This window comes from Gossypium arboreum, chromosome 1 (genome assembly GCF_025698485.1).
Source record: "Gossypium arboreum isolate Shixiya-1 chromosome 1, ASM2569848v2, whole genome shotgun sequence".
Taxonomy (NCBI): Eukaryota; Viridiplantae; Streptophyta; class Magnoliopsida; order Malvales; family Malvaceae; genus Gossypium; species Gossypium arboreum.
Window position 1 is genome coordinate 923,965 of NC_069070.1, and position 14,776 is coordinate 938,740.

At 36.0% G+C, this 14,776-nt stretch overlaps 1 protein-coding gene across 1 annotated transcript; it reads right to left on the reverse strand.

Annotated features, from left to right (window-relative positions):
• Positions 1-1,322: 1,322 nt before the first annotated feature.
• Positions 1,323-4,277, reverse strand: LOC108481500 (protein SIEVE ELEMENT OCCLUSION B-like). Its single transcript, XM_017784626.2, has 7 exons — positions 4,050-4,277; positions 3,863-3,955; positions 3,328-3,773; positions 3,129-3,238; positions 2,907-3,037; positions 2,348-2,821; positions 1,323-2,257 (listed from the first exon to the last, which is right to left on the reverse strand). Exons 1-7 carry the CDS (start codon positions 4,233-4,235, stop codon positions 1,643-1,645), a joined length of 2,055 nt encoding a protein of 684 aa, XP_017640115.1. The 5' UTR covers positions 4,236-4,277; the 3' UTR covers positions 1,323-1,642.
• Positions 4,278-14,776: the final 10,499 nt, after the last annotated feature.

Here is a 14,776-nt window from a genome sequence, read left to right on the forward strand (position 1 = left end):
CAACTAAAAATAGCTTAATGGATGTAAGTGAACACAAAACAAAAACGAATTTAAGTGTTTGAATACATGTAGAGGCAGTAGTTACATAAACTTGTATGTTTCACAAGAGACATGTCCAAATGTTTTAGTGAAATACACTTAAACTCAACCATTTTAGAAGCTCAAACATAACTTATAACTCGACCACTAATCAATCAATCCAACACATGAATTAACTAAGTCATATAGCAAGATGCAGTAGCAATAATAAAAACAAAACTAATAATTTTCATAGCACAATTACTAATCAAATATTAATAATCGCATACTGATTTATTTTATTCTCAAGCAATTAATTTAACCAAAATCATATCGCATATTAGAAAATAGAATAACACAAACCGAATTACAATATTCTCTATGTTTGTGGAGTCTCGTTCAGTGAGATGAATCTACTATCTTTGAAATCAATACAACCAATGATCTTAATTCTAATATACCCCGATAAAGAATCTTCACTTTTGTACTTTAAATGCTTAACTTCTCACTATTAAATTCTTCCATGTGAGAACTAAGGTTGTAACCAATCACAAATATACTTTTATTGCCAAAATGCACCCTCATAAATAATGCTCCTTATTGAAAAATAGTACTCTTTTTTTTTTTTTTTTAAAGTTCATCAATCTATACAAGTATATCAAATATATAAAGATTTTCGAGACTTATTAACATGTTAAATATTAGTCACAATCCCTTCTCAATAGTGGTTAAAATAGTCAAATATAATATAATATTAACAATCAAAGTGAAATGTTGGTAAATAAGTGTAACATCCGCTTTATGCCTTGGAGCTGGTTACAACGTTATGTCAGGTTAAAAATATTAGAGAATTTTTAGAAATAAATAAAATAAGAAATTTCGAGTGTTAATATAGAACTTGTAACATCCCACAAATCGGATTAGTAGTCAAGTGTTTGAGTCGGATACCAAAATAAGAATCGTAGCTAATAATTAAATAAAATATTAAAATAATAATCAGAATTAAAAATTTAAGTGTGAAAATTGAAATTAGGACCTTGATAATTAATTAAATTAAAACAGATCTTAAAAATGAAACCGAATTTGAAAATAATTAAGAAAATAAACTCTAATTTAAAATAAAGACCTATTTGAAAAAAAAGAAAGGAACTAAAAGAAGCAAAAACAGCAATAACTGCCTATTTAAACACTCAACCGTCCCCTTCCCTCTCATTCGATTTTTCATTCAAAATTTTTCTACAAACCTCAAAACTAATACTTGTATCGTATTCATTTTTTTTTTTAAAATTTAATGGTAAAATTAATTTTAATATCAGCCAAATATAATTAATATATTTTAAAATTTAGAAACTAAGTCATGGTGTTTGGAGCTCATTATTTAAAAGAGAAAGCATAAAATCAAAAGAACACTTTATTTAGGGAAGTAGTCTTACAACGCAAACTATTAATGCAACACAAACAATTAGATAAATTTAGGTAAGGCTCTTCACTAACCAGTGTGGGATATTAAAAGAGCCCTAAACATTCTTGGAAAACCTAGCAAACACGTCGACTCTAGATTTGATAATCATATCATAATACCAAACAAACCTCCCCAACACCATCTTTTTTCCCTTTCTTTACTTCACTCAACACAGCAGCGATACAAGAAATACATCTCCATCGCACGACCACACTCAGCACATTGCACCCTCTCCGGAATTCTACCACCGTTACCCGGAAGGAGAAGGCGAGTGCAATGATGGTCCTCCATAATCCCTTCCAAATGCTTACGAAGTGCTGGGATAAAACCCATGTGCTTGGAAAGTTTTCCCCATTGATCAAAGCTCTTCATGCAGCTAAGCACTTTCTCTCCATTGGCGCTCACCATTTCACCCGATCCGGTGAAGAACACAGCCCATTCATTTTTACTATCGTCATATCCAAGCATAGTTGCCACTTCTTGCATTATACCATCGGTTGCATTGGTCTTTCTTTGGTGGACTTTTGAGTTCAACATGTTCTCTAATAGGTTCCAAAAGCACCACACATTGTCATAATGCCAAGCATGGCTAAGTTGCTTCTCTATGATTAAACCAGTAACCTTTTTCGCTCGTTCCCTTGCATTTTGCTTCCCAACATAAACCATTTCTAAGCCAATATCGAGAGCCTTTGCAACCCCTTTTGTTGCGGTAGTGAAACTTTCGATCCATTCCATTTTCACACCACCATAGAAACAAACCACTTTCTCTTGGCTCACCTGATTATAACAACACAAAACCAAAAATAAATTAAGCATATTAATTGATATACACGTACAAATTAAAGTTAAAAGGGGATGTTCATGTACCCAAGAAGATAAGTTCGGTTCAAGGCGACCAACGAGAAGCTCAAATGTCCAAGCTCTAGCTTGCCAAATACTTTCTTCTTTTTCGCTGCTAAATGGGAAAGCTGAATTTCCCCACATCCACATCATGTTGAGTGCATTTGGGCATAAAACCTTTCCTTGTGGATTCAATGTCACCGCAATTGGTTTCTTAACGAAACCCCATACTTCCCTTATGTATTTAATAACTGCTGGTTTAATGGAAAATTGGTGGCTGACAGTATACCATGACATAATTGATTGCAGGCTCGAAATTTTCTGACAACCATCATTCCAAGCTGTTTTGTCCACAATTGGGAGCCATATGATCTCATAATTACGCCCAGATGAAACCCTTTCTTTGTAAACAACTTCAAGAACCCGAATCTCCTCTTGGGAGATATCAAGATCCGAAATAAGCAATAAAACATGCTTTCTTCTCAAGACATTGATAGAAACCTGTTAAATTATACCAACAAAGTTAATATACAATCCAATGAATTTTAAAACATGGTTGAAACTTGGAACATGGAATTAAACAGACCTTGGTCTTGTCTGGATTAAAGAGGTTCTCTTCCTTGCCGAAGATGTTTTGGAGAATCTTCAAGTTGTCCACTTGAGGTGTTTCAATGGTGCGCTTGAAGTCTTCCAAAGCTTCCATTAGCATCTTCTCATCTGCATCTCATTACAATCATACTTAAATTTCTATAGAAATGTATATATATAGGGTTTATATTTCTAGAGTTTTCGTCAAGGATGGACTCACTCATATGCTCATTACAAAGACGTAATTGAAATTGAAGGTATTCATGTATGCTGCGAAATTTATGTGCCAAGCTTGATAGGTCCAATGCGTCCAAAGTCCGTGTAATGAACCTAAGATAATTCAAACAAAAGACTTAATTGTTGGTAAATTTAATGTCATCATATTGTCTAATTGAGCACATAGGAAATTCATGACTCACTCATGTCTAATCCCTACGAGTCCTGTAATCTGCCTAGCACAAGCGACAACACTCCAAATGATCCGGTAGGTAGCGAAGTAGATATGAGCCATGGTGGTCGACAATGGTGGCTCATCGATGGGAATATACTTAGAAGGTAGCTCAGTAAGCTCAACAATGCACTCGGTTACATCGATCATCGCATTGATGAGCTTGCTGAGTGCATCAAAGTAGGGTTTCAATGTTGGGGAGTTCTCTAAAATGTCGGGTCGCTTGAGGAGAGCCATTGATTTGGCCAATGAGTTGGAAGTGCAAAGCTGAGAGATCAGCCAAAACTCTCCGAATTTCACTGCAAAAGCTGCTAATGTTAGCACCACTTTTGCACCCCATGAATAGCTTGAAAGCATGTTGAAGATCGCCATTGTCGTTGCATGAGCATCCTCTCCTCCTGAACACCTGCTTGATAGCTACAAAACATCGACTTATGTTACTATCGTTATTTTTCGGTTTCGAAAACGATCGAGATTCCGAAAGCAAAATAAAACAGCCGAATAACCTCGCTGCAGATTTTGTTTACTGCATCATGCGCGCCATCAACGGCAGACAAGATGGTCTGATCGTCAAATGCATCGATGTGCCCCGATCCACCCTACAAGACAAAACAAACCCAAAGCATTGTCTTGAAAATCTTTCCATTTTCTGGAATATAAATATCATGAAATCTTAAGGTTATCAAAGTTTACATTCATGGTATGAAGCAAAACTTTGCCAGTGATTTGAAGAATTGGTTTAACATCAACAACATGACCATCGGAGACATGACTCGACCGAATTTGCTCAATCTTGTCATCGTCGAGCATCCAATGCTCATCCCTCATCGGTTGCTGGTATGTTTCTGATGAGGGTGAGACTGGGGTAGGGCGAGCCATTGTCGAATATATGAAAGTACTACTACTTTTTGATGTTTGATGTGTGATGTGTTTACTAAGGATTGTAGGGTTTATATAGTGATGAGAACATGCAATGGGGAGAGTGCTGTTTGTCATGTTTTGTTACCTGTCTTTGTCGTGTTTCGACTGATTGAGATAAAAAAAAGGAAAATGGGCTAATATAAACACCAAATATTCTTTAATTTAATTTAATTTAATTCTTGCATGAGTCAGTTCAAACATCTCGAAATTAAAGTTGTTCCCTTATTGTCGATTAAAGAAAATTTCATTGAATTTCAAAACACGCTAGGGACCCAAGGCCAAAATCAATTATACTTTGTACCCCTCTTCATTGTTTACCGGGGAAACACGTTGACAAGATTTGGGGGAAAAAAAGAAGGAACGTGATAAAACGTGGATTCCGCTGACATAGGTATCAAATATTTTAATATTATAAGTTTGTAGGATAGTAATTTTTCAACAATATGTTTTTAGGGATACTTTCGGTGTTGAGTTGGTATTAACCCCTTCAAGTTTTCAATGTGACCTTACAATTAGTATCTATATTATGATATAATTATTGAATCTATATTTATGGGTTTCGAGTTCATGGTGGATAATATGTAACCATGAACTTGACATTTTCTAGTGTCGGGTTGTGAATAATTTTTTTTTAAAAAGGGATAATGTAATTTTATTAAAATTTAACGAAAAGATCAATTGAAGTCGACACTAGTGAATGTTGAGTTTCACTTAAAATTCTTAACAGGACCTCGTAATTTTAAAATATGTAAACAAGCCCCAGTTGAGTTTTAGCTTGATTGGCATGGGCATTATTGCCAATGCAGGAGGACGTGGGTTCGAGTGCGTTGAAACGCATTAACCTCCTATTTATGGGTTGTGGAGGGGTTATGGGCAATTCTAAGCATTGTGTTAAATAAGGTAGATATGATTAGAATATATAATTAGATTGTTAAAAAAATGTAAACAGGCAATTAAACTAGTTAGTTTTTCACAAACACCAAAATAAATAGTCTTTTACATTCTATCCTAAGCCCCAAATAGCCAAGTATTTGGAAATGATACTAGTGAAGAAGGGTTTTGAGCTTCTCTTGGAGAAACCAATGCCTACTAATCAAATGTGTGCATATGGAAAAAAAAAGTTTGCCAACTTTAGTTCATACCATGTACCTCTTGTTGTTATAAAATTTCCAGACGGCTATTACATATGGTTGAGCTTTGCCATTTTGGCTTGCCTATACAAGGTATTGTGCACAAGGTGTAGAGTAGGGAATAAGGAAGTGAATGGTTGTCTTGTGATTTTACAGCTGTGAGGGTAGTATCGACTTTTGCTCATTGTGTCTATACCTTTTAAACCTCTTAGTTACCCTCTAGCTAGATGGTAAAAATAGAACCTAATTCTTAAAATCTATTACTTTCTAAATGTTTGATATTTGTAGAAGCATTTTGTAATTTAATTGGTGGTTTGAGCAATGTGACCATATGACATACTAGAAGGATAGTTAGGCATTGATATTAGAAACAATTGATAGGGAATCCAGTGTTTCGATTAATTGTGTTCTACTAGGCTAAGTTCAATTACATTAAGTAATATCATTGGATAATGGAATTTAAATTCAATATTTACTTTACAATTTTTTGTGGATGTCGTACCAAGCAAAAGAGCTTGCAACCATACTACTACTAGAGGCACATGTGCAGAGCTGTGTTTTTACCATTTGCACACCCATTACATGCAGTTCTTGCGTCGAGTGACATTAGTCAAATAAAATATTACAACAATTCAAGATGATCCTAACAAATCCAGAGAACATGGATGACTATGAACCCACTGATTTGTGTTTGGGGTGAGAACATAATTGAGTCATTAAATTTGTACAACACGTGACATATTGAAGAAATCGTCTCCAACATAGGCCACAGGTTGCATTGATCAAGGATGATAATTTTTGCATCTTTTTAAGACATACATAGAATGGTGTAGGGACAATGGTAAACCATACACGTCTTTTTCAAGAGAGACTCCATTTTCTTGGATTGATAATCTAGTTTTAAAATATTAGATGAGGAACATGGAAGTGTGGGACCAACCTATTATCAGAAGCCAAGTTCAAGGAGGGAGGAATCTATGAACGGATTATGAGATAGGATAACATGTCAAGGGAAACATTGGGACAGGGCCAAATGACTATAGTCGAGGTAGAAACCAAAGGAAAGGGCAAGGTAGAGCTGATCCTGTTAAAGATTCCTTGGCTATCATACCTGTTAATCCTAACAACGAGCTTGACTTTGCAGATGTAGTTTGTTGATCCTGGATTTGCCTAGATCATGGATGAAAAATCCAATGCACTAAGCAGACTAGGGATGGTAATTTATTTTTATTCTATTGTATTACTCTATTCCTGATAATGGTAGCAAAAGTTGACATAATATAATATGTCAACCAATGTAATTGTTTAATACAAATAAAATTATTCATTTAGGGTAATATATGTTATAAACCATTTCCCTAGCTTCCCCCCCCCAAAAAAAAAAATCCAATTTAAGTGACTAATATGACCATCCATGCATGGTTCATGCATCATCCATGCCACCATGGTTAAAAAAGATGTAGTGTAGGTGTGTGTTAACATTATCCTTTTTTTCCTAACCCCTAATATTTGATTGCTTAGTGACATTTTTTTGGACCCTACAGCCATATAGACCCACTAAATGCAATAAATTGAGATTGCATGTGTTAGAGTGATAAGTCAGGTGGTTAGTTTGTTAGGGTTTGTTAACGAGTTGTTAAGTAGGAGTTGGACCTTAATTTCTCCTATATATAGAGATGTGTATACTGTACTGAAGTAAGCTAAATTCTACAGATTGTTATCTCTATTATTCTTTCCATTTCTTCCTTAGGATCTCTTCATTCTTTTGATATTCTAGCATGGTATCAGAGCCTCGGTGATTCTCGAGCATGGCTGTCACGCATTCCGCTGACTCTGACTCTGTTAAGCATGGAAGCTCTGTTTTCACTGGTGACCGGGTTGTTGCTTCGTTTCCTAGACATGAGGTTGTTAAGCTGGATAAATGATCGTTTGTTCAGTGGCAACAGCAGGTTCGTTTTATCCTTACTGGTTACGATTTGCTTGGCTTTCTTGATGATTCTTTGACTGCGCCGACAAGGTTCGTTCAAGCTCCAGATGGATCTCTTATTTCAAATCCAGCTGCCTTGGTCTTCACTCAACAAGACAATCTTCTCACTTCATGGCTGCTTTCTACCATCCATCCTTCTTTTTTGTCCTCCTTCACGGACGTCCGGACTGCGAGTGATGTGTGGATCTTGGCTACTAGCTTGTTTGCGGTTAACATGAGCACAAAGCAGTCTCAGCTCCTGTATGAGCTTCATTCGCTCAAGAAAGGTAGCTTATCTGTTCGATCTTACGTTGACAAGATTAAAGGTTTGTGTGCTCTTCTTGCAGCATCTGGTTCTTCAATTTTGGAGGCTAAATATTCGGCGATTTTACTTGCAAATCTTTCTTCCGATTTTGAGGGAGTCTTATCGTTGGCCTCGCTTTCTTCGACTCTGTTACCATTTCAACGGCTTGTTGATGCCTTGCTTGAGTGTGAGACCCGGCAGAGTCAATCAGTTCAAGAGGTGGTGGCTGCTGCGCACTATGTTGAAGGATCATCGCCACTCGTGGAAGATGGCTCTTCTCGTGGTAGACGTTTGTCGATCCGTGGCCGTGGCCGTGGTTTTCGTCCTCGGCTTCAGTGCCAAATTTTTAGTCAGTATGGGCATCTTACTCAATATTGCTATTACCAGTATCATCGAGAGGAACAATCGCCGGTGGCGCAACAATGTGGGATGGTCTCTGGTATGTTTCATGGCTATGGTCAAAGTTATACTGTTGGTCAAAATTATAATGCTGGTCAAAATTGTAATGCTTGTCAAAATTGTTCTCTGCCTTTTTTTGATAAACCGACTTTGGGGATGGATACTATGGCTTCACGTGGGCCGCATGCTATTCATGTGCCATTTGGGCTGAATAATACTAGACCGAATGTTGGTATACCTTATGCATATGGTGGTGGCCAGTTTGGGTCTCCTTCTATGAGCCTCAATGTTGGTGATGGTGACAAGGGCATGAATGCTCATGTGCGTGGGCCAACTAGTGCAGCTCCTAATTTGGGCCAAATAGTTTTGCCAGGCCTCGTTTGGATGATGGCCATTACTCCTTCAGGCCCAATGTTAATTTTGTTCATCTTGATCCGTCTGTGTCACCCACCGCGCCTGAGGTTCCGTGGCAGAAAAAAATCACGTGCTCGTGTGTTCGATGTTGACTCGTCTCAGTACGATTCGTCTCAATTTGTTGGTATACCCCATCGAGTTTTTGGTTTACATACCTCTGACTATTCTGATGCTACTGTTTATGGTTCGAATTTTAATAACATTGACTCATATGTGCCATTACCGGTTAGGAGCACATTGTGGTGTCCAGATTTTGGAGCTACTCACCATGTACGTCAAAATGCCTCCAATCTTCATACCTCCAATTCGTATTCAGGTAATTCGTCTCTTCTAATGGATAATGGAGCTTCTACTAAGATTTCATTTATTGGGAATACTACTATACCTACACAAAAGAAAATGCTTTATTTGTCAAATGTTTTATGTGTCCCAAGCATCTGGAAAAATTTACTGTCTGTGTCTAAGTTGTGACTGAGAATAATGTTTTCTTTGAGTTTCATCCGTCTTATTGTGTGATTAAGGACATCCAGATACAGGAAATCTTGTTGTAGGGCCAAGTTCGTGATGGGCTCTATCATTTTTCCACAGAGTCGGTTGCTTTCCATCTGTCTGCTTACAACGCTGCAGTTCAGGATTGCTCCATGAGTGATGGTGTTTTTGATTTGTGGCATAAAAGACTTGGTCATCCTTCTTCTACTATTGTAAAGACTGTTCTTGATTAGTGTCAGATTTCTTTCAATAAAAAATGTCTTGATCGTGTCTGTGTAACATGTCAGAAAGGTAAATTTCATAAGTTGCCCTTTTCACAATCTCGTACTGAATATACTAAATTGTTTGAATTAGTTGTTTCTGATTTATGGGGACCCGCATCTATTTTGTGTGAAGGTAACTTGTACTATGTCTCGTTTATTGACATGAGTAGTAGATTTACCTGGGTTTATTTGTTAAAACACAAATCACAAGCAGTGGATTGTTTTCTACAGTTTCAGAAAATGATACTTACTCAGTTTGGGAAGTCTATAAAGAAATTTCAGAGTGATTGGGAGGAAGAGTTTCGTGCTTTTGCTTCCGTACTAGCAGATCATGGGATCATTCATCAAATTACCTGTCCTCACACTTCGGAACAAAATGGTGTTGCTGAGCGTAAACATCGACACATTGTGGAGACTGGTCTCACTCTTCTGGCTCAAGCTAATTTACCTATGGCTTATTGGGGGTATGCTTTCTGTAGTGAGGTCCATTTTATTAATTGTCTCCCTACTCCAGTTTTGAAGGGTAACTCCCCGTATCAAAATCTGTTTGGTCATGCCCCAACCTATGATTATCTTCGGGTATTTGGTTGTTGTTGTTTTTTGCATCTACGACCTTTTGTCAATCATAAGCTTGATTTTCGCTCACAGCCGTCTACTTTTTTTGGGTATAGTTCGCAATATAAGGGATATTTTTGTTTAACACCAGATGGTAAGGTCATTATCTCTAGACATGTTGTTTTTGATGAGTCCAGGTTTTTGTTTCCTGTCGCTCCGCCATCAGGTGATCTAACTTCTCCGTGTACTACTACCTATGTTCCTGTTGTGCGTTCTTTTTCTTCTCCTGAGCCTAGTAGAGTTCTTGACACTAGAGTGTCTTTAACCAGTCAGACTCATGTGGTGTCTCATTCTACTCCATGTGATACTCGATCAGCTTTTCCAGTCAGTCCAATGTCTGCAACGGGGTCTAGTGCATGACCCGATCTTTCCTCTCCTAGAGGTGTTTCGTCTTCTCCTGCACAAGTTTCTGTTCCTGCTATTTCAACTACTAATACCCATGCTATGGTTACTCGGTCTAAGGCTGGGGTGTTTAAACCTAAGGCGTTGGCTATGGACATTGTTGAGTCGGAGCCCGTTTCTGTTAAGAAGGCTCTTGCTCATCCAGATTGGTGTCTAACGGTGCAAGCTGAATACGATGCTTTAATTGCTAACTCTACATGGGAACTTAGTCCTCTTCCTCCTGGACGTAAAGCAATTGGGTGTAAATGGTTGTTTAAGGTGAAGACTAATCCTAATGGGACAGTTACTCGCCGAAAGGCCCGATTAGTGGCCAAAGGCTGTTCTTAGGTTCCTGGCTGTGACTTCACAGAAACGTTAAGTCCGATTGTGAAACCGGCCACGATTCGAACCATTCTGTCTATTGCTGTGTCTGAAGGATGGTCTCTATGACAAGTTGATGTAAATAATGCCTTCTTGAATGGAGATTTGACTGATGAAGTTTTCATGCAGCAACCCCCTGGGTTTGTTCAGTCTGGTTCAAATGGAGAAAGACTTGTGTGTCGCCTGACAAAAGCTTTGTATGGTCTACTGCAAGCTCCGTGTGCCTGGTTTAACAAGTTAAAATAGTTTTTTGTGTCTGCTGGGTTTGTTCTTTCTAAATCAGATGCTTCTTTGTTTGTTAGATCTTTCTCTGAGTTTATGCTGTATGTGGTTGTCTATGTCGATGACATTGTTGTCACTGGCAGTTCATCTGACGAAATTAATTGTTTTGTTCAGCAGTTACATAATGAGTTTACTTTAAAGGATATGGGTGAGCTCCATTATTTTTTGGGCATTGAAGTGAGTAGGTCTTCCTCTGGCAGTCTTCACTTGTCTCAGCGAATACATTCGAGAGCTTCTTGCTCGAAGTTTTATGTCTAATGCCAAAAGCGTTCATACGCCAATGGTAAGTTCTTCTATGTTGTCTAAAAATGAGGGTGAACCACTGGCTGATCCGACTGAATATCGCAGTCTTGCGGGGGCACTTCAGAATATTGTTCTAACTCAACCTGACATAGCATATGCTGTTAATCGGGTGTGTCAATTTATGCATGCACCTACTACTTCTCATATGGTGGCCTTAAAACGGATTTTGCGATATCTATGTGGTACTCTTTCTTATGGGCTGATTTTTTGCCGATCTGATCGTCTCTCTTTGGTCGGTTATGCTGATGCTAATTGGGGTCTTAATTTTGATGATCGGCGGTCTACTACGGGGTACTGTGTCTATTTTGGTCATACTCCTATTTCGTGGTGTTCTAAAAAGCAGTCGGTTGTTTCTCGCTCTACGACTGAAGCTGAATATTACAGTCTTGCGGTGGCCACTAGTGATATTACTTAGCTAGCCTCCTTATTAGCAGAACTGAATGTCAAGTCTGTTGATCTACCGACAATATGGTGTGATAATTCTAGTGCTGTGGCTGTTACAACTAATCCGGTTCTTCACTCTAAGTTCAAACATGTTGAACTTAACTTGTTTTTTGTTCGTGAGAAGGTGGCTAGTGGCGACTTGATTGTTGGTGAAGTTCCAGCCTGTGACCAAGTGGCGGATATACTTACTAAGCCGTTATCATTGTCTCTATTTAGTTGTTTTCGTAGTCTTCTTCGGGTGTTGCCACTTGAGGAAGCTGGGTGAATGTTAGAGTGATAAGTCAGGTGGTTAGTTTGTTAGGGTTTGTTAACGAGTTGTTAAGTAAGAGTTAGACCTTAATTTCTCCTATATATAGAGCTGCGTATACTGTACTGAAGTAAGCTAAATTCTACAAATTGTTATCTTTATTATTCTTTCCATTTCTTCCTTAGAATCTCTTCATCCTTTTGATATTCTAGTAGCATGGTGCCATTTGTTGGTAGCAGCAACCATATAGACCTACCAACAATTTTGACCTACGTCACTCTCTTCTCTCACATCCTATTTCTATCTTCAGGCTTTAAACCCTCCTATTTTCTTGTTCCTCGAGTGTTTTAAGATTTGAATGATAAGGTTTAGTGTAACAACTTATTTTCAATGGTATTAGGAATTAATTTTTGAGACCTCGACTCCGATTAGTATATTATTTTATTATTTAACTAGTATTTGGATGGTCATGGTAGTGTCGTATAAAAATTTGGTATGTTAATTTTATCGTTGATTATTTTAATTAAGTAAAAGCCTAAAACATAAAAGCTGCAAAAGTTTAATATTATTAGTTAATTGTATTAATTTTATAATTTTATATAAAATCTAGGATAATATACAATTTAAACTCTTTAACATTTTAACTTAATCATTTCAATTAAAATTTCATTAGTATAATTTAATTTATCACATGAATTAAACTTGGAATAATTTATGTTTTAATCCTTGAACTTAATTGTTTTTCTTAAATTGATACCTATCCTTAAATTTGGTCAACTATATTTTAGCCTTTGAAATTACTTTATATTATGATGCAATAATTAAGAGTGAAATGATGTCATTCACTTTGAGAATTCATGTGCCAAATTGTTTTTTTTTTTTTACTTTAATCCTAAATTTATTTTTAATTGAAGTCTAGAATTCATGTGCCAAATTGCGTTTAGTTACCTTTTGAGTGTGAAATGATCTCATTGACCCTTACTCAAATTTTTTTTTTTAATTGAAGTCAAGAATTCATGTGCCAAATTGCCAAAATATTACCTTTTTTTTTAGACCTTTCAAGTGTGAAATGATCTCATTCACCCTTACTTCAATTTTATTTTTATTTGAAGTCGAGAATTCATGTGCCAAATTGTGTTTTTTTACCTTTGCATTTACTTTAAAATATCATAAAATAATTTAGGTATGAGAATATTTTATTCACTTTAACTACAAAAAGACATTATTTTAATTGAACACAAGAATGGATGCACCACGTTGTTTTTTGTACATTCTTTTATGGATCTGTAAAAGGCCAAATAATGAGTATTGTCAATCCCGGGGAGACTTACTGTCCCAGGCATTTATTTTTTAGTCAAATTTGGAAATGTCAAACCATTTAAAGTAGCCAAATAACGAAGAATTAAATTTTATAACGTGCACACATTCTCTTTTATTGCTTAAATTTGAAATGGTAGTACAGTTTTAGATTTAGTTTGTATTTTTTTAATTTAATAATTTTGATTTTTTTATATTTTTGAAATTTTAGAATTTTAATATTGATGTAAATAATAATCTTTAATTTATCGTCTCTCCTCAGTCTATAAATAAGAGAACAATGCGTTTCAGCGCACTCGAAATCATATCCTCTTTTATTGACAATAATACTTATGTCGATCAAGTTAAGACTCAGTCAGCACATCTAAGATGTTTTATGCACAGTTAAATTAGAATTTAATATTTTATGTACATAAATTTAAATTTATATATTTATATATAGAAGGAGGGCCTTTGCGTTAATATATGTTGTACTATTTTGACATGATGAAGGGGTATTTTTATGAAAAATATCGACCTCAAACTTTTTTGGTCGATATGATTTATAATGTTATTAGTTAGTAACTAGTTAATATGTTATTGACTATTTTAATTGGATTTTTACATTGATTTTTTTTTAAATGACTACTCTAAAAAAAAAAAGATTTGGGCATGATGTGTTGGAATAATTTTTTTTTTATCCATATTAGTGCTTGAAATTATTAAGGGTGCTAACTATTTGGATCAATTAATGACATTGTAAGGATAAAATTACAGTTTTTATCCCTTTACTATGCTCATATTTTGGATTTAATCTTTATATTTTAATTCAACGTAATTTGGTTATCCACTTTTAAAATGGCAGTAGTTAGCCCAAATAACATCCATGACTATTTTGATTAAAATGATTAGGTGAATTTCTCTTAAGAATACCTTTCTAACACACGCACACAAAAAAAAATACGTATTTATGCATGAAGTTAGAATAGATATTTTTAAGAAAAAAATTGACTTCAATGTTTTGACCAGAATAATCAGGCGTATCAATTATTTTAACTGACTAATAATATTATGTAAAGTAGCTAAATTATATCAAATTGAAGTATAAATAATAAATCTGATGGCTGTCGATTCCACCAATATAAACCTACACCTAGTTTGCAAATTAAAGCAGTATAGGGAGTAGGGTCGATCCTACGAGACTGGAATTATCGAAAATTGTTTGTTTCTTGACAGATTAGTGTCAAGGCGGTTGTCGTGCCATGACGTTGGGGGATAAAATATGAAACCTGAAATAAACACAAGAAAACGTAAAAAGTAAAAAGTAAAAAGTAAAAGATGAAATAAAAATAAATAACAAAATAATTTAAAGGAAAATCAATAAAACTTAGCTTAGCCTTAAGCACGAGTTTTCCCGTCTTTGACCCGATCCTCGAAATTAGGTGAACTCCTCTTTTCTGATAAGCTAGTTATAGCTACCAAAGACGCCTCGGACACCAACTCTTCCTTGTGTAAATTAGTTATGGAACATCCTATAACTAACCCTTACCGATCGAACAACCTACGAAACATTCGTGATTTAGAA

Bases quoted from the DNA above. Each gene is read 5' to 3' on its own strand.
- LOC108481500 (XM_017784626.2), bottom strand. From the start codon at position 4,235: ATGGCTCGCCCTACCCCAGTCTCACCCTCATCAGAAACATACCAGCAA. The intron at 2,822-2,906 runs GTCTGTTTAATT...ATAATTTAACAG, and splicing joins TTAATCCAGACAAGACCAAG to GTTTCTATCAATGTCTTGAG. The intron at 2,258-2,347 runs GTACATGAACAT...TGTTATAATCAG, and splicing joins AACCGAACTTATCTTCTTGG to GTGAGCCAAGAGAAAGTGGT.